General features: G+C 51.9%; 1 protein-coding gene and 1 pseudogene across 1 annotated transcript; one reads left to right on the forward strand and one right to left on the reverse strand.

Annotated features, from left to right (window-relative positions):
- Window positions 1-973: 973 nt before the first annotated feature.
- On the reverse strand, window positions 974-1,175 carry LOC150062371 (small nuclear ribonucleoprotein G pseudogene; annotated as a pseudogene).
- Window positions 1,176-8,484: 7,309 nt separating this feature from the next.
- Sh2d5 (SH2 domain containing 5) lies at window positions 8,485-19,240 on the forward strand. The gene is made up of 10 exons (XM_090335671.1): window positions 8,485-8,565; window positions 12,458-12,584; window positions 12,945-13,025; window positions 13,405-13,479; window positions 14,363-14,509; window positions 15,690-15,914; window positions 16,037-16,211; window positions 16,336-16,447; window positions 16,923-17,082; window positions 17,737-19,240. Exons 2-10 carry the CDS (start codon window positions 12,498-12,500, stop codon window positions 17,938-17,940), a joined length of 1,266 nt encoding a protein of 421 aa, XP_090191797.1. The 5' UTR covers window positions 8,485-8,565; window positions 12,458-12,497; the 3' UTR covers window positions 17,941-19,240.
- The last annotated feature ends 573 nt before the right edge of the window (window positions 19,241-19,813 follow it).

A 19,813-nucleotide genomic window follows, 5' to 3' on the forward strand; every position in this document is an offset into this window, starting at 1 on the left:
ACCAGCACCTGGCTCAACACCAGCTATTTTAAATGTAGGGCAAGTATAGTTTGTTTAGCTTCCCTTCCAGTTCTCACATTGTATCGAATTTATTAAGTTCTGATAAGAACAGTTTGCTTTAACTTCATGGGAAGGGGAAAGTCTGGAGTTCTCATTCTCAAGGAATGTTTGCGTTTTCTCTCCAGGCGTTCTAAAGGAGAGCACATTTGCAATTCTGTGCTGCAGAAGGGAATGGCAAACTGTTTTCTAGCATGGATCACTGGTGACAGTTGGCTTAACATTCTATTGGTTCATTTATGAGGTTTCATTTACTGAAACTAGTGGGTAGTTTCAGAGTATATGAAACATCCTAACGGTTATCTTTGATAATGACTCTCAGAAGGTGCTATGAGGTACATAGTTGGCTTAACAGAGGAAAGATATCATTACTGAGATACATGCATATCTTTCATATCCTACATGCACAAGTATTCAGCACAGGTGACAATTGATTCTTACCGTCCACAAGGACATAAAGGAAGCCTTGTCCTGTATACATCGAAAACAGCCAAGCATGATGGCACACCTCTATTCCCAGCACTGGGGACATTAATGCAGGAGAATTGAAAGTTACAAGCCAACCACTACATAGCAGATTTTTTTTTTTGCTTTTGCAAAAGTTTATTGAAAAAATAACTGTAAAAATGTACATGACCATGGGGCCAGGAGTTTGGCCTATTGGTAGAATGCTTGCCTAGCATGCACGACGACCCAGGTTCGATTCCACGGTACCACATACATAGAAAAAAGTGGGAAGTGGTGCTGAGGCTCAAGCGGTAGAGCTCTAGCCTTGAGAAAGTCCAAGGACAGTGCTCAGGCCCTGAGCTCAAGCCCAGGACTGGCCAAAAAAAAAAAATGTATATGACCAAATTTTATATAGTAAAGTCCTTTTGGAGAGGAGATGCAGATTTCTGATGAGCTGTCATTATTAAACTCATTCCAAGGCTTCTAACATGATGATAGTATTTCCTCGTATAACCACCATCCCAGTGTTGTTCTGTTGCCCACGAGTAGATGTCTCCACATATTGATCTATTACCAGATTTATAAATGGATCAAATCCACACAATATGCATTGGACATGTCTGCTACCATTTAGTGTCATTTCTTAGCTCGGGAGTGTGAGCTTTGCTCATGGTTTCTATTCGGTGGGCTCAGAGATGCTTTGAAACAGAACTTCAGTGAATTCAGATTCTATCTCAAAAAAAAAAAAAGCAGATATATAGAATGGGCAGGGTTTGTTTTTGCTGTTCTGGCTTTGAACAGCAATCCTCAAATATCAGCCTCCTGAATAGATAAAATTAAGGGCTTCTGCTGCCTTTGCCTGACAGGATATAGGGAGTTTTTGTTTGTTTGTTTTGGGGCTTGTACTCTGGGCTTGGGTATCTGACCTCTTTAGCTCAAGGTTAGCAACGCACATGCGATGTGCAATGCCACTTCCGGTTTTCTGGTTGTTAATTGGAGATAAGAGTCTCACAGACTTTTGTGCCTGGACTAGCTTTGAACTGTGATCCTCAGATCAGCCTCCTGAGTAACTAGGATTAGAGGTGTGATCACCAGAGCCTGGCTAAGATGTAGGTTTGAATCATGCCTGAATAGCTAAATTGCCAGCACCTTGATCCTTTTTTTCTATCATTTTTACTTGTGTGAACCATAGTTATGGTTTGCTGACTTTTTTGTTGTGGGGGGTTGTGAGAGCTTGGGTTGCCCTCAATCTTGATATTCTTACCTCAGTCTCCTGATGCTGGAATTACAAGCTTGTACCAGTGGGCCCAGCCCACTGCAATTTTTTTTTTTTTTTAAAAGGGGAAGAAAAAAGAAAAGCCAGAGGGTGGCCTAGTTGTAGAGTGCTTGCCTATTAATGCACAAAGCCCTGGATTCAATTCCTTAGTACCACATATACAGAAAAAGCCAGGGGCCGGGAGTTTGGCCTAGTGGTAGAGTGCTTGCTTAGCATGCATGAAGACCCAGGTTCAATTCCTCGGTACCACATGCATAGATAAAAGCCAGACGTGGTGCTGGGGCTCAAGTGGTAGAGTTCTAACCTTGAGAAAGTCCAAGGATAGTGCTCAGGCCCTGAGTTCAAGGTCCAGGACTGGCAAAAAAAGAAAAGAAAAGAAAAGAAAAAGCCAGAAGTAGTGTTTTGGCTCAAATGGTAGAGTGCTAGCCTTGAGATAGCCCAAGCACAGTGCCAAGGCCCCGAGTTCAACCCCCAGGACTGGCAAAAGAAAAAGAAAAAAAAATTCCAAGTAGCCCTTTGCTAACAAATCTTTGCTTAGCAAAGGAACTTTCTTCATTGCTTTTTGTTTTGTTTTGAATAGTTTTTTTGTTTATGGTTTTGTTTTTTTTGTTGGTCCTAGGGCTTGAACTCTCGGCCTGGGCACTGTCCCTGAGCTCTTCAGCTCAAGGCTACCGTTCTGCCCCTTGAGCCACAGCACCACTTCCAATTTTCTGGTGGTTAATTGACAAGTCTCATGGACGTTAGTTCACCCAGCTTGAATATTGGATTTTGAATTTGGCTTCGTGTTTGTGAAACAGGCACTCTATCACTAGGCCTTCAGAGGGATCTTTATGGTACCCTGAGTGTATCTGATGAAGGGTAGTTCCTAACTTTGGATGTTAATGTGTTTGCTTTCTTGCTTTCTCTTACTGTAGCATAATGCCTGAAATAGCCAACTTGTAAGGAAGAAAACTTTTATCTTGAGTCGCCAGTAGGTATTATTCCATGGTTATTTGGCCTTATGGCAAGACAATCTGGTGCGGATCCAGACCCAGATTGCAGAAGAAACTGGGAAGTGAAAATGAGGAAGAGATGATTCCAAATATCTTCTTCCAGGACACACCCCCAGTCACCCCACTTCCTCCCACTAGGCTCCACCCCCTTAAGGGTCTTGCCAGGCTCCTCTCTCCACCATAGTACCATAGATTAGGGACAATGCCTTTAACACATGGTCCCTTTGTGGGTCTTGTTTCCAAGCCATAGCATTGAAAGTAATAATAGTGATAATAGCTAACACTGAAGCTTTTCTGACATTAGAGTCCAAATATACATTATCACATTTCATCCCAGCAATGCTATAGACATACTTTAGTGTCCTCATTTTATGGAAGGAAAAGCTAAAGTTCTATAATTCATTTGCCTCAGGTCATAGTAAGTGAAAAAGCCAGAATTAAACCCAAACATCTTGATTGCTGCTGTTTGGCCTTTTCCAGGCTTCTAAATCCGCATGTGACAGCCCAGTAATGCCATATTCTACAAATGGAAGAGGAACGACTTGTTTAAAAGTGCAGAAGAAGTTAGCTTTGCTTATAACCAAGTCATCATGGCTTTCAATTTGATAGCTCTGATTGTCTGGGGAGGTTACCTCCGGGGTGTGTAGGCTCTTCCAGGACACAGCACAGTTCTCCCAGCTGGAGTGCTCCAGAACCACCATCTCACCAGGTGCCTTATTCCAGTCCACAAGTACCACACGCACAGTCAGAACTGTGTTGTGAAATGCTAAGTTTTCTCACTCTATTCCATGAGGCAATCCAAGAGAAATCCCAGAATGGGGATTTTCCATGCAAGTCATTATGTTGGACATAATACAAGTTTTCCCCATGATCCAGTTCCCCAACAGCTTTCCTGCCATCCTGAGATTCTGGGAAGCTCAAATCTCTTGTTCCCTGTGTGTAATTCACACTGGTAGATTACGTAGAATGAGAGATTTCACTGACTCCAAACAAACCTTTACTGGAGGACTCCACCCAGCCCAGCACTCCAGCCTTTTCACGCCAGTGACCTTGAACACCACTCCATCTCCTTTAGTGCTCTCTCCTTTGCAAAATAATGAGATCCAAACCTTAAATCCTTATTTCAGAATGACCACCTAGAGCAATGTGAGAAGAAGGCATGCCACTTGTGTTTTTGCTTGGTCTGGGGATGGACCTTGGACCTCATGCACCTTGGGACTGTGCTCTATCACTGAGCCCAGCCTTAGTTCTTTATGAAAAAACCAAACTATCCGGCTTCACAAGGGAGTTTTGTTGCTTACCGTCATGGTAGTTAAAGCCTAAAATGGCCTCACTGATCCTCATAGATGCATTGTCATGGGTAAACGATACCATCCTCGATCTCAGATGCCACCCTTCCCACAATGAAACACATAATAATGGAGTAGAACAACGTCACTTGCTTTGGCTCACTTCACCACTCTGCCAGAATCATACCCAGTGCTATACACTTAATGACAGATCAGACGGCAAAGCCAATGTGTACAAGGGTCCATTATACTGAAAGATTAACAGGCAGTGGTTTTGGTGTGTGTGTGTGTGTGTGTGTGTGTGTGTGTGTGTGTGTGTGTGTGTGTGTGTGTGTTTAATGGGATTTAAACTCAGTGCCCGAGCACTGTCAGCTTTTTCCACTAAAACCTGGCAGTCTACCTTGAGCTACAGCTCCATTTCCAGCTTTTTAATTGCAAATGAGAGTCTCAAAGACTTTTTGCTCAGGATAACTTTGAATCGTGATCCTCAGACCTCAGCCTCCAGAGTAACTAGGATTAACTGGCATGAACTATAGTGCCGGCATACACAGCCACTGTTCTGTGTCCAAATTTCCTTTTAGGAAGATATCAGAAGTTTCAAATTGGAAATTACACTGATGAGCTCATTTTAATTTTCTCTAAAAATTGCATATGGCTTAAAGACTAAAGACAGTATCTTTTAAATATAATTACATTCCTATATCCTAGATGTTACGATGTAATGGGGGGTTTTTTGGGGGGAACACAATTCTGTCAACAAAAATAACTTGTTCTAGGTGCCGTGGCTCAAGGGATAGGGTGGTAGCCTTGAACTGAAGAGCTCAGGGTCAACGCCTATAGCCAGAGTTCAAGTCCCATGACTGACAAAAAAAAAAAAAAAAAAAAAAGAAACCTGCTCTAGATCCCTAATTTGAGGGAAAGTATTGGGGCCAAGTTACAGGTAGTGCCATCAACCAGGACAGAATGACAAAGCTAAAATGTCAGCAGGAGAGGGTGCCACCAAGGCAAAATTTCAGTGGATGCCCTGTCCCGCCTGCTGGAATCTCAGTCTCTGCACCCTTTAGTTCTCAGCCCTGTGGTTGGACACCAATTTCTCACTAATGTGTCACACTTGTCAGCTGGCAAGCCCAGTGCCAGATTCTGGGATTTTTGAGAAAGGGGGAAAATGTGATAACAAGCACGCACCTGTGAGGCTTAGTAATGATCACTGACTCATCAGGAAATACCACGGCATACATACATGACGCATGCGTGAACATGTCCCCCAGCCGTGACTCCCACCTAGCTTGCCATTCTGTCATTCCTTCCTCTACTAAATATGGACATCTCCTTTGGGCTTCTTGCACAAGTGAGTCTCTAACCCATGACTGAAGTTCTACAACTCTCAGGAATGCAAAACTTGTCACACATGGTATCCATGCTACAGTCCCATGTGAGCTTGGAGGGCTTATCTAGGAGATGGCTGGTACCACCTGAAGCTTTCTTCCTTTTTGTATTTTTGTGAGTACTGGGGCTTGAACTCAGGGCCTGGGCACTGTCCTTGGACACATTTTGCTCAAGGCTGGCTATCTGCCACTTAAACTGTAGCACTAGTTCCAGCTTTTCTGTGTATATGGTACTGAGGAGTTGAACCCAGGGCTTTTATTTATTTTTGCCAGTCCTGGAGCTTGAACTCAGGGCCTGAGCACTGTCCTTGGGCTTTTTCCTCAAGGCTAGTACTCTGCCACTTGAATCACACCACCACCTCTGGCTTTTTTTTTTTTCTATGTATGTGGTACTGAGGAATCCAACCTGGGTCTTCATGCATGCTAGGCAAGCACTTTACCACTAGGCCAAACTCCCGGCTCCGAACCCAGGGCTTTGTGCATGCTAGGTGAACACTCTACCACTAGGCTATGCTCCCTACTCCATGTTTCCTTTGATAGAAACCTTTGAGTTTCCTCTACACCTTTAATAAGAGTATTGCATGGTAAAAAGCTTTCTGATTTAGTGGAATTAGGTCAAGTGAATTTGATAATCTGGAGCAATAGCTCTAATGAACAGTTGCATTATTATGATACTCAGAAAAATAAAATAATGAACTCCATCTGTATAAAGCATTTGGCTTTGAAACCTTATATTCCTGAGCAGGGGTGAAGACCAATATAAGGGCATCTTGGGTGGCAGTAAATTCAGAAGGCAATGCCATATACTTTAATTACATTTACATTTTCAGATGGTGTTTTATTGCTGTGTGCTTTATTGTAGATCTCCATTTCTTTGGGTCCTAACAGTGTTGGTCACTCAGTCTTCTAAGATAGACTTAGAAAACAAAAATCAAGTCAGGTGCTGGTGGCTCATTCCCGAAATGTTATTTGAGAGGCTGAGATCTGAGGATAGTAGTTCAAAGCCAGGCAAGGGAGATAAATCTTTGACACTTTATCTCCCAATTATCCAGGGAAAAGCTGGAAGTGAAGTTGTGACTCAAGTGGTAGGACACCAGCTTTGAGAGGAAAAGTTCAATGGGACAATCCTATCTTTGTGGCTTTTTTTGGGGGGGGTGTGGTCATAGGGCTTGAACTGTGGGCCTGGGTGCTCTCCCTGAGCTCTTCAACTCAAGACTACTGTTCTACCACTTGAGCCACAGTGCCACTTCCAGTTTTTTTTTTTTTTGTGGTTAATTGGAGATAAGAGTCTCACAGATATTTATGTCTGAGCTGGCTTTGAACTGTGATCCTCAGATCTCAACCTCCTGAGTAGCTAATCTCTGTCTTTTTAAATTTGGATCAGAAATAAATCATTGTCATTTTTAATAAACTACACTATCGGAATGAATAAGTACGCACGAAGCCTGCTGGTGTCAGTACTTAACAGAATCAGCTTTGTTTTGTTTTCTCTATTCTCACCACAGGGACTAGAGAGGCTGAGAAGTAGTTTAAAACCACTCTGTTTAAAACTAGCTAGCTGGTTTGTAATCCTTGCTACTTTGAATCTGAGGATTCAAAGCCAGCCCAGGCAGGAAACTGGAAGTGGTGCTATGTTTCAAAGTGGTTGAGGGCTAGCGAGCTTTGAGCAAAAAAGCTTAGGAACAGCATCCAGGCCCCGAGTTCAAGCCCCTTGACAAAAACAAAAACTTGGATTTTTGTTTAAAGATGAGAGTTAACCCTTTAATGTTGCTATGTCTTGAGTTTCCTAAGTTGGATGTACAGAAGGCAAAGCCAACTTACAAAGCATCTTATTATCTTATGTATAGTCTTGTGTTGGAGTCTGGGAGCTGGCTCTGGGCAGAAATTTCTCAGGGCACACGTGGCGATCCGCCAGCACAGAACTCCTCACCTCACTAATGTTAACCGCAAGCCTCACCTACCACGGAGCAGGCTGGCGCTGGGCCAGGCCGGCAGGATTGATGAGGCTATGACCGTGCCGGCCAGGCCTCCAGTGAGAGGAAGAGGAAGCGCCCCGGAGTGCGTCCCGCCCTCCCAGGTGTTTGGGGACCGAAGGATGCCCAGCGTCCTCGCCGGCTCACCCTGGCTCCGCGGACAGGAGATCCCAGCTCTGCTCTCTCTGGGCCTCCTCGGCAGGAGCCTGCCCTCAGCCCCTCCCCAAACCCGAGCCCCACGTCCAGATCTGTGATTTGGGGGGCATTGCGATTCAGACTGAAACACACACTTTTGTGCGGTAGCCCGCGATGGCGACGGCGGTGAGCATCCTCCTTCCTCCCCAGCGGATTTCCCAGCGCCAAGTCCTAGCTGCCCTCCCCTCCGCCCTTCCTGCCGTCCAGGGGCCGGGGTTCCCCCCCTCCGCCCTCCCTCCACCCTCCCTGTCCCGCGGGCCTGGGCCAAACCACCATCACTGCCTTGAGCTCTGTCCTGCGCTGGGGATGGAGCCCCACCTGGCCAGCCAGAGGGACCGCGAGCAGTGCTGTAAATCCTAGCTGCTCCGGAGACTGAGCCGTGAGGATGGCGGTTCGAAGCCAGCCAGGGCAGGACTGCCCAACGTGCTAGCCTCGAGAACAAGCCGCCCAGGGTCGGCGCCCGAGCCCCCGGGTCGAGCCCCAGGACTGGGGCGGGGCGGGGCGGCGGTGGGTCCCGAAGACTTCCCGGAGAGGAGCTAGTCCGCGAACGGGAGGGGACGGATAGGTCCTCCTGAACCCAGGACCAGGACCAGTCGGTGGAGCGCGGAGGACCCAGAACCCCCGCCCCGCAAAGAGGAGCCCTCAGTGGGCGGAGCCATCCTCTTTAGGGCGGGGCGCCGGGCGCGGGCGGGGGGCGTGGCCAGGGACCCTCGCGGGCTCTGATTGGGCGGCGCAGCCGAGCGCCGCTGCTCCACGGACGCTGATTGGTGGGAGAGGCCGGCAGCGCCGCCAGGTGATGCCGGGGGTCGGTTCCCGCGACCACGTGGGGGGTGCGCGGCGCGGGGGCGGGGCGGGCCGAGCCGAGGCGGCGGCGGCGTCGCGGGAGGCGCGCGGGCAGCGCTGGGTCGCCGGCGGGAGCTGTGGGGACCGAGTGAAGGCGCGGCGGCCGCGGTGAGCGAGCGGGGTCGGGCGGGTGGTGGGCGGGCGCCGCGGCACCGGGGGGTCGCGGAGCGCGAGGAGCCCCGTCACCTCACCCCGCCTCCCCGGGAGGACGCCCCGGACAGCCGGAGGCGGCGGGGTCAGCAGCCCCCGCTTCCCCGCACCTTCCCTCCAGACGTCGCCCGCGGCGGGCGCCGATCTGGGCGTGAGTGCAGCTCCCTCACGCACACCTCCGCCTCCCGCAAAGGGCACAGCCCTCCGGGATGCGGTGGCCTGCGAGGCCCGGGCCTCGGGGTCCACCCGGCACGCAGTCGGGGACCCATGGGTGACAGCCGGAGAGGTGACCTGGGTGCCCTCCCCAGGGACCCTGAGGAGCGGAGTTCACAGGTCAGGGGACCGCCCAAGGTCACGTCAGCCGTCCTCTGAGGGGCCAGCCCACCTTCTCGGCTGTGCGGGCCCTGCCGCCAACTGGGGGTGACATTAGGGTGAGTGCTGGGCCCCCGTGGAAGGAGACTGGCCAGAAAGGAATAACTGTCTGGAGCGTGGTTCAAGTGGTAGAGCGCCCGCAACGATGGGGGGGAAAAAAAACCAAACAACTAAGGGACAGCTCCTGAGTTCAAGCCCATAAGGAAGGAAAGAGAAGGAAAGGAAGAAGAGAAACAAGGCTGCTACTGGCCAGATCTTTCCCCGCCTCCAGAGGTCTTTCCACCCCTGTGACTAACCTGGTTCCACTCCTGGTCCCACTCCTGGTCTAACCTACTCTTGGATAGACTGGGACCCTTTCCATTCCAAGGGTGGACACCCACTTCCTTAAGACTCAAGGGAATCTGAGCTCCCCTTTCAATGCTTTATGTCCTTAAGTGACTTGGCCTCTCTGGGCCACCACCTTCAGAACTCAGGATCTAGGTGGTCTGCAAGAGAGTGCTAGGGTGAGACGTCATAGCTGAGCTAGAGTGCCTATCCGAGGAGGGCTCATGTGTGGCAAAGAAGCAGGCCAAGTTATCCAGGCCTCCTGCTCCTCAGCAGGACAGCCTAGAAAATCCACAGCCCAACCTCCTTGCAAATGTGGCCCCTCCAAAAGGTGCTGCCAGGCACCAGGTCTGAAGAAATGAGTGGGTCTTTGTGGCTAGATGGGTGAACTTTCTGTTTCCAGGGTTACAGTGAACCTGGTACCCTAGGAGCCCCAAACTCCAGGCTTAGAGCTGAAAATCACTGTGCTCTTCAGTTTAGAAGGGAGGAGGGGAGAAACTTCTAGTCACCAAGAGGTTAAGTAAGGCCCAGAGGGGCTATCATCAGGTGAAGGATAAGGGTAGGGCCAGCGAAAGCCTGTGGCCTGGCCTCTCCACCCCCACACACTGAGGATATGGAAAACTGCAGCAGCTCTGAGTCTGGAGGAAAGAGACTGAAGCCCCAGGTGAGAGCTTGTGCTAACCAAGCAACCCATCTTGCACATTGCCTGAGGGACTGCAGGATGGCGTTTCTCTGGCTGGGTGTGAAGATGTGCTGGACCTCTCCCTCCTCCCAGCATCCCTTGGTCTCTTCTCAGACTCTCAGTTCCTGCTTCTATCCTTGGCCTTTGCATCCTCTACCTTTCCCTGTGTGCACTGGGTCCCCCTTCTTGTTTTGTGGTCCTTGCCTCCTCTTCCCCCAGAGCTCAGCCTGGGCTGTAGTTCTAAAGTTAAAAAGGAAGCTGCACTGGGGCTCCATCTGCCTAAATGGGCAGCATGTGGCTGTCTTATGGGCTGCACATCTAACGCTGCTCTATTTAAACATCAAACATATAGGAGTGAAAGGACACGATGTGAAAAATAGTCACAGGCAGAAAGTGGAGAGTCTGATGTTCTAGGAGACTAAAGGGGCCAGAAAGGGACAGAGCAGCTTTTCTTTGCCAACTTACCAGCCTCTTTTTTTTTTTCTGGTACCTCTTACTGCTCCTTCAGCTGGTGCCCTACCATTTGAGCCATTCATCCAGGCAAATTTTTGGTTGGTCATGGGGCTTGAACTTAGGTCCTGGGTGCTGTCCCTGAGCTTTTTCACCCAAGGCTAGTGCCCTACTACTTTGAGCCACAGTTTTTCCAGCCAACTTTTTTTTTGCCAGTTCTGGGCTTGAGCTCAGGGCCTGAGCACTGTCCTTGGACTTTCTCAAGGCTCTAGCTCTACCACTTGAGCCTCAGCACCACTCCAGCTTTTTTCTATGTATGTGGTACCAAGGAATCGAACCCGGGCCTTTGTGCATGCTAGGCAAGCACTCTACTACTAGGCCAAACTCCCGGCCCTGTCTTCCAGCCAACTTTTTTTGCTGGTTATTTTGGAGATAGAATCTTGAAAGCAGTAGGTGGCTGGTGGCATCCACTGCATTTGAAGGTCATGGGTGGGCCGAGGTGGGTGTCTTGGCAGTGACAGTGACAACAGTTCCTAGACAAACTCTCCTGGAAGCTTTTGAAACTACATCGGAATATACCCAGGATGCACCTCTTCTCAAGCCAGCTTTTTCTGCCTTGTCCCCAGCCTGGGTGGCTCAGACAAGGAGAGGACTCAGTGCTCAGGACTCAGGACAAATGCTCAGACTTTGCTGCCTTTCCAAGCTCCTTTCTATGTAGCAGTCTTTGGGAGGCTCCGTCCCCTGTGAAACTTGTTCAGCATTGCTCTTCATTTGTTCAGTTTGCTGACCACCTGCAACCCCCCTCACATTATCATCCCACGTGAAAAAGAGAAAACAGAGGCTCAGAGGCTGAGATCTGAGGATCATAGTTTGAAACCAGCCTTGACAGAAAAGTCCATGAGATTCAAGTCAGTGATTACAAGTAGGCTGGTGAGAAGCAGCCAGAATGGGGCTCAGCAAAGTATCTTAAGTTGACCTTGGGTGTAAAAGACTAGAGGAGCTGAGTTTGCGGGGTGTCTGGCAAAGGCACTCATCCATTCTTTCCTGTGACGGATGTCCATGGGTGAATTGATTTCATGTAATGAGTACTTGCTCTGGGCCTTGGTTCTGATGGAGATAGTCTTTCTTCCCTAGAGGACAGTGACAGGATGTTCACTCCTGTCCCCAACTCATGGATCTGACCAAGGAGTCCTAGGAAAGACCAGAATCTGGGCTTTGTTCAGCCCCCTGGCATTTTCCACCTTCCTCATATGCTGACTTAGACCCAGTGTGTTGACTGGTTTCCATGATTGGGAAGGGTCTGGACCAGATGAGCAAGCAGCCTGATCAATAGGTTCCTGAGCCCATTAGTGCTGGTTGTGTAGCTCTGGGCCACCCCATGCGATGCCCTGGCGCTATGGCTTCCTACTGCCACAGGGCAAAGCCTGGTCTGACATAGAACCCTAATCTCAATTTGGATCCAGTCTACTGTGGATCTGGCTGTTCATCTTCCTTTGTGCCCGTGCAAGGCTCCGTTCTCACAGCAATCACCCTGCTGTACTTGATGAGCTTTCCCTGGCAGTCCTATCTTCTGATCAGTTTTTTTTTTTTTTGAGGGGTGGGGCTTTGTCTTACTTCTGGGTTCAAGTGATTCTCTTCTCTCAATCTGCCCCCAATTCTAGTCTCAGGGGGTCAACTTGGCTCTGCAACTCTGACCCCAGAGCATTCATGAATCCCTTACCTCCAGATCTTTCTCCCAACCTCCCCTCCTCGGTGAGGGCTTCCATCTCTCTGTACCCTCCCTCTTATACCCAGTCCTTCTCCCCTGCTAGAAGACAGTCTATGCAGGAGGCAGAATTCTCTTTCTCTGGACTGTGTCACTGGGGCTCAGGACTTTGGAACACTTAGCGGCTACTCAGTAAGGATTTGTTGGATCAGTGCATGAAGACATGGAGGGACGGAGCCCAGCAGCCTTTGACTGGAGCTCCATGCCTGATGACCCATCAGCTCACCCCTTCTCCCCTTCTCCTCTCCTCTTTGCAGCCTTCTCCCGTGGAATTTCAAGCTGGGTACCTTGGGGGCTATGCAGAGGGCTGGGGCCGGGGGCCGGAGGGCCTCTGACTGTGGGCCTGCTCCCTACCGGCCCAGGTGCATCACCAAGTTTGCCCAGGTGAGTGTCACTGTGTAGCAGGGGCAGGGTGGGATGGAGGTAAGGATGAGGGAACGACTTTCTCCCTGTTTTTTCTTGGCCCAGGCTCGTGTGTGTGTGTGTGTGTGTGTGTGTGTGTGTGTGTGTGTGTGTATGCGTGTGTGTGCACGTGTGCGCATGCATGCCTGTGCACGTGCATTTAAAGATGATGTGGACTTCATAACCTGACCATGGTAGCAGAGCCTGGACTCCAAAGACAGTGCTGTGTTGCCACCCACAGTGTTCCTGGCAGGCCAGTGTGTGCTAGGGAGACGAGGAAGATGGGGGTGTAGAGCTGTGGGCCTGACCTTGCTTTGCTGCCCCCACCCCTCTACCGTGTAGTATGTGGGCTCCTTCCCTGTGGATGACCTGGACATGCAGGGCAGCGCCTTCCTTGTGCGGCATCAGCTGTGGGCCCTGAAGGTAAGGGGTTAGGGGCACAGTTACAGATGTCCCACCCTGAGGTTAGATTCAGCCATCCTAAAGCAGCATGTGAGGCCTCGGGAGGGGCAGGACCAAAGGCCCTTATGGAGACAAGCCCAGCGAGCACCCAGGCCCCAGCTCTGGCTCCTGAATCCCTGTCCCATACGCCCAGGGACTCTCTTCCTCTGGGCTGGCCAGATCTCCTGCCCCACAGATGGCCATGGCCTGGCCGGGGACATTTTCCCAGGAGCTGGAGGACCTGCTGCTCAGGACTCTGTCCCCCCACAGGGGTGGGCTGGGTGACTGGCATAGGAGGAATGGCACTAGGGTTGGACTGGGGACAGTTGGTCCTAGGAGGTAATGTCTTCGTCCCACCCAGGACTTCCCTCGACGCCGAGCTGTCATCCTGAAATTCAGCCTTCAAGGTCTCAAGATCTACAGTGGGGAAGGCGAGGTAGGAGCTGGTGTGGAGCGGTGCAGGTGAGGTGCAGGACTCAGCCTCGGCCAGGCCCTGGCCCCTGCCCTGGCCTGACCCACACTACCCGAGGCAAGCCTGGGGATAGTATTTTCTCACAATCTTCTCTGAGGCCACCTTCTGTCCTGGGAAGCAAGGATGTCCTTTCCGTGAAGTTTTAAAGATGCCCTGCCCAATGTTGCCCGGGAGCTGGGGCCGGCCATGGTCTGGAGACGGAGCCCCTGCGTGGATATGACATCATCCCCCTGTACAGCCAGTGTTGTCTGAAGGCCTAGCTGCAGGCTGGTCTGTGCTCCCTGCAACTACAGGGCCCCTTGACCCAAGGCTGTGGTGTGCATGGAACATCTCCATGAATCAGGTCCCCGTCCACTTGCATTAGCCACAGTCCTTCTCCCCAACAGTTGTTGGGGAGCATCTTGAATTCTTCCCTCTTGACCTGTGTCATGGGAAGTCACACCCAGGAGACCATACTTACCTGCTCAAGTCCCGTGGAGAATGAGAGGCAGAGTCGGAATTCTAACTTGGTCATGTGACTCTCCCCAGCAGTTAAAGCCCCAGGGCCTACTGTCATGCTGGCCCCAGTGGGAGCTCCCTGCCCTACCCCTCAAGGTCCATAACATGAGGGTGGACCCCCTGACCCACAAATCTGCAACCAGGTGCAGGGGTCCGAGGTACCATGCATGAGGGTTGAGCACTTGGGACTAGCAGAAAGGATGGTCTTTTCATGCCAGGAGGTGGGGCCTACCCTGGTGTGCAGGCTGAGAGCAGCCCCAGGAGAGGAGTCCTGTCTCTTGCATGGGGGGTTCTCAGGCTGCTGCAGCCCAAGCTCAGGTCACCAACACCCACTGCAATCGTGTCCCAGATGCTCCTCATGGCCCACGCCCTGAGGCGGGTCCTCTATGCCACGTGGTGCCCAGCCAACTGCCAGTTTGCCTTCATTGCCCGGAACCCACGAAGCCCAGCCACCAAGCTCTTCTGTCACCTCTTCGTGGGCAGCCAGCCTGGAGAGGTATCTGGGACCCAAGGCAGAGCGGGGCGGAGGGGCACCAGAGAGGCTGGAGTGGGGTTCTAGAGACAGGCCTTGGCCTTGGCAGCTTGGCTGAGTTGGCCTGAGACCTTCCAGAAATCCATCCCTTACACACTAGTTATGTCTATTTTTGAGTATCACCCCACCCAGTGGCTTGCTAAAGCAGGAACTGGGCACACACTTGGGAGATTGGCAGATCAAGCAGCTGGGTCTTGGCTCATGTTGCTCTGCCTACAGTACCCGTCCTCCATTCCTTCTGGTATATTTGGACCAGACTTCAAGGCTCAGTCCACCTTGACTCTAGGAGTGCCCTCCTATAGATTCCTGTGACACAAATCACTCCACATTCCAACTCTAAAGACACTTAGCACAGAAATTGGCTCTGGTTTCTGAGTGTCCTTGTTTGTGGCCTCTGGTGGGTGGGTGGACTGTATCCTGGGCAGCAGGTAGATCTTGAAAGTCAATGGGCAGAGCCATGGCAGCCAATCATTTGGCAAGCAGGAAGCATTTGCTGGACACTGGGGTCCCGGGTGGCTAAAACTCACTCTTGCAGCTGCTGGTCTGGATGGTATGATGGGTGGAATGTGCTGGGTTTGTTCTGGGAGTTCTCTGTACTGACTTCACTAACTCCCCCATGGGCTATGGGGAGGTGGAGCTGAGGAAATATAGAGGTGCGGGGCTCTGCCCAATGTGACAAAAACGCTTCTACAGGCCAGGGCTGGAGCCAGAGGCCTGAGTCTCAACTGCTCCTCCAGGGGAATGGGAGACCCAGTATTTGATAATCAAATAAGAGAAAGTTGGAACCAGTGGCCCACACCTATAATCCCAACTACTTAGGAGGCTGGGATTTGAGGATCACAGTTCGAAGCCAACCTGGGTAAGATAGTTTGTGAGGCTCTTATCACAGTTAACCATCAGAAAAATGGAAATGGAGCTGTGGCTCAAAGTGGTGCTAGCCTTGAGCAAAAAAAGCTCAGGGACAAGATCCAGGCTGCATAGTGGTTGGTGAAGGGGTTTTGAGGGATATGTAGGAAATTTCCCAGCAAGATTAGGGCAAGGCTTCCTAGCCTGAGGAACTGGATACCTCCCTGGGGTGCGGGCCGGTCCTGTGGGGAGCCGCTCCCCACAGATTTCTCTGCTCAGCCCACCCATCCTGCCCCAGGTCCAGGTCCTGTACCTGCTGCTCTGCCGCTCCTTCCAGCTTGCTTACCTCGTGCAGCACCCGGAGGAAAGGGCCCAGCCCGAGCCCCTGCAGCCACTCTTCAGCCCCGGGGGACCTCCTGCCCTGGTGCGGGAACCCTTTGGTCAGGATCAGCTGTCACAGAACGTCCATGCCCTGGTCTCCTTCCGGCGGTTGCCAGCGGAGGGACCCCTGGGCAGCAATGGGGTAGGTGGCGTCCCAGGCAGGGGGCAAAGGTCCTGGGCACGGGCGAGGGATTCTGGGTGTCCACGCAGCCCAGTGCGGTTGCACCTCCACCTGCATGTCTGGCGTCCCTCTTGGTACCCTAGAAGGAGCTGCTTGAGGCTGACGGCCGAGGCGGGGTCCGGCACACTCGCCTGGGGAACCCCTACTGCTCACCCACGCTGGTGCGCAAGAAGGCCATCCGCAGCAAGGTGATCCGCTCTGGGGCCTACCGAGGCTGCACCTACGAGACGCAGCTGCAGCTGTCAGCTCGGGAGGCCTGTGAGTTGCACCTGTGCCAGGCAGAGGATGGGTGTGTTCCTGCAAGGCTGTGTGCATGTTCATCCGCCCGGGAGGGAGGGGCTAGTTGGTGGGGGAAAGTCCCTGACCTTGGTGGTCTCCACAGTTCCAGCTGCATGGGAGGCGTGGCCCCGAGGTCCTGGTGGCCCAGCAACGTGCCTGGTAGAGGGCGATGGTAGCTTGACAGAGAACATCTGGGCCTTCGCTGGCCTTTCCAGGTAAGAGGGACCCGGGCTAGGCAATGCTAGAAAAATGGGAGGGGCCTCCCCAGGGCCTTTCATGCAGGCACCCCTGTGCGTGCACAGAATACTCCGAGCCACACTAGCTAGCCTCAGGGCAGGGACTTGTAAAAGTGGGGTATCTAAGGGGGACCGTCCGTACAAAGTGAGGAGAGGATCACATTGTGAGGTCCAGGTAGAGGCCTCAGTACCTGACCTGTTTCAGGGACAGCTGTCTCAGGGTCATCTTCACACTTCTGTCCTGACCAGCGCAAGTTGTTCTCAAACTTGTAGCCCTCTTGCCCCAAATTCCCAAGGGCTGACATTCTAGTCGTGTACCCCCATTCTCTGTTAGGGGGTGTATTTCATCCTCAGGTAACCCTCATGCTATTGGGGCCGGGTATTCATATTCAGAACAGCAGCTGGAGACTGGGGCCAGATGACTCCAACCCCAGCTTCTCTCTCCATGGCCCAGGTCCTGTGCTCTGGCCCTACTGCGCAGAGATGTGCTTGGGTCCTTCCTGCTGTGGCCTGAGCTGGGCAGCAGTGACCAGTGGTGCCTGTCGGTACGAACACAGTGTGGTGTGGTGCCCCACCAGGTCTTCCGTAACCACATGGGCCGCTACTGTGTGGAGGTAAGTCAAGGCTGACAAGAGACTGACTCAGCCCCATCGTTGGCGCCACTTCTTGCCATTTATGCCCTGCCTTTCTCTGATGGCTGAGCTCTGAAGAGCCCGGCCTCACTTTCATCCCAGTTCCCCTATTGGATCTCTTTGGCTCTGCCTTTTGTCCCATTCTCCATCCTCTCCTTCCTCATGAGCCCTGCTGGCTCTGCCTTCACCTGCTGTAGGAGAGACAGGTACACCTCTCCACAGCTATCTTTCAGAGCTTACCTCTAGCACTTTTGGACCTCCTATTTCTATAAAGATCTTGCCTTTATGTCCCACTTTTCCACCTTAGCAGATGGAAGGAATTACTCAAAGGTGGGGACTTGCCTGCTTACACAGCCTGAGTGTCTGGGTCCAGAATTATTGTGCCCATAGGTTTCTAGGCACCTGGATAGTATGGCAGGCCTCCATGTGTGTGCCCTTACTTCAAGGAGGAATGCTTCTGTGGTGTCTGGCTCTGCTGTGCTAGCATGTGTGATCTCTGATCATTTCCTGCCCTCCAAAAGGAGCAGGCACTTCTGTGTCTGTGGGGAGGGAGGTGAGAGGAGTCTGGGGGAGACTAGAGGCTGGCATGAGTCTTGAGGAAGAGGCCTAGAGCTAACCATGGACTCTTCTTCTCAGCACTTGCCAGCAGAGTTCCCCAGCCTGGAGGCCCTGGTGGAGAACCACGCTGGCATGGAGCGCAGCCTCTTCTGCCCCCTCGACATGGGCCGCCTGAACCCCACCTACGAGGAGCAGGACTGTGGGCCCGAGGGCAGGCCCCCCCGGACTCTGCGGCCCCTTGGCCATGCCAAATCAGAGGCAGAACTACAGGGCCTGGGTTAGGGGGTGGTGCCTTCACACACAGGCCTTGCCCGGCCCTGGTCCCAGAGCCTCTGGCTGATCTGTCCTTCTTGCACCCTACCAGTTCAGTCTGGTCACTTTGCCTCTTGGCTAGCCTTCCATCATTTCAGTGCCATGGGAGGGGAGCCCAGGGGGTGGAGATTATAGTGCTTGCTCATGAGACCCGTGATCAGCCACGGTTGTGGGAGGAGCAGGTAGAACTCCTGGCTTTCCAGTAACTTCTGCTAGCCGCTCTGGTCTCCCACTTTCCTCCTAGCATGGAGCTTTCCAAGGTAGCCCAGAGGGCTTGGCCAGGAATGCAGGTGCGCCTCCTGAGAGCTGATAGAAACCAGCTTCCAGCCAGGGGCTCAGAGCCTCTGGCAATCCCCTGAGAGGGCCTGGCAGTGGTCCGCAGTGAGCCGCCCTGTAGTCAGTTTGGTGGCTGCCTTGAGAAGCCACCTGATGCTCACATCTCCTTCATATAGTGCTGACTGGCTAGCAGAGGCCACTTCTGTCCCCAGCCCAGCCCCTCTAGGAATGGGACAGAGGTGGAGCTGATGGGAGTGCAGCCCATGGGGCCTCACCTCAACTGGGGACGGGAGGAGGGCTGTGGCTCCACTGGTGACTGGCACATGGTTAGCCATGAGCTTGGAGAAGGCTATGCAAGTGACATGGAGGACAGCTTCTACTCAGTAACAAGATGCAAGGCAAACCTAGGAGTCATAGTGACTCCAGGAGTAGAGGGGTAGGGCTCCCGGGTCCAGCCCCCATCAGGACAGGGCAGGACTGGAGAGGTGCTCATTTCCAGTTTAGTGAGACACTGTTGCACAAGATAGAAAGCAGGTGTCCTAGGTGTTTATGCCTGGTACCGACAGTACTGAATGTGGGGGCCAGGCTGGGACTGGCTCTGCAGCTCTCCATTGGAGCAGGACCTCCGTGAGCAGAATGCAGGTCTCTAGTAGGCAGCCTGGCCTCGCTGCGCTGCAGGAGTGAAGGAGTCTCCATGCACTGTAGTCTGGAGATGGCACATCAAGAAATCTGGTGATAGGCCCAGACTTGGGCCTGGGCTCACCTCCAGGAGGGGAGGGTTGTGGTGTGAATTGTCCAGGTAGACATGTAGTGAAGGGACCAGCTTGTCCCGAAGCGCTTTAACATTCCTTCAAGCAGCATTTATTGAGCACACGTCACAAGGCATGGCTTTGGGTGTGTGTCCTGATCAATCAGAGCACTATGAAGGAGCCTGGTTCTCCTTCCTATGAGATAAAATAAAATGCACCTCTCCAGACTAACTACTGAAGATGTTTCTTTGAAAGACAGGGCCTTCATCTGCTTTTGCCTACTTCACTTTTGTTTGCACCTGTTGGAGAAGGCTGAGCCATATACTTCTGCCCTCCAGAGGCCACAATGTCCTGAATCATGCCTTTCTTCTACTTTAAGCCTCCAGTGTGTGTGTAGATTCAGGACCTTGTCTTTTGCAACAGGCTGCAGCCCTTTGCACAGCCCAGACAAGACACCCTGCCCTCCTGCCATCTCTTCACCTGGCTAACTCCTTACCTGTTATTTCAGCTCCTGTCAGAGTCCTCTCTGGAGCCACTTCTCTGTAGTTCAGTTTCATTTGTGGGATTTTTGTTTTCAATACCAATCTCTTTTTTTTGGAAGCTTCTGAAACAGGGCCTGCCGCATACTTGCTAGTTTCTCTGCAGAGGAGAGCCTAGAGGAGGCAGCCTGGAGATTTTGGGGTGCTTATACTTAGCCAGGAAAGACAAGATGGCATTAGCGGAATTTTTTGTTGTTTTTTTTCCTGAGCACTGTCCTTGGGCTTTCTCAAGGCTAGTGCTCTACCACTTGAGCCACAGCACCGCTTCCAGCTCCTCTG

The sequence above is a fragment of the Megascapheus bottae genome, chromosome 6 (genome assembly GCF_031878675.1).
Source record: "Megascapheus bottae isolate mThoBot1 chromosome 6, mThoBot2.hap1, whole genome shotgun sequence".
NCBI lineage: Eukaryota > Metazoa > Chordata > Mammalia > Rodentia > Geomyidae > Megascapheus > Megascapheus bottae.

What these genes read in the sequence shown, in the direction of transcription:
- Sh2d5 (XM_090335671.1), top strand. Translation starts at nt 12,498, where the DNA reads ATGCAGAGGGCTGGGGCCGGGGGCCGGAGGGCCTCTGACTGTGGGCCT. An exon ending in ATCAGCTGTGGGCCCTGAAG is followed by an intron (nt 13,026 to 13,404) that starts GTAAGGGGTTAG and finishes CGTCCCACCCAG; the next exon opens with GACTTCCCTCGACGCCGAGC. An exon ending in GCTGTCAGCTCGGGAGGCCT is followed by an intron (nt 16,212 to 16,335) that starts GTGAGTTGCACC and finishes TGGTCTCCACAG; the next exon opens with TTCCAGCTGCATGGGAGGCG.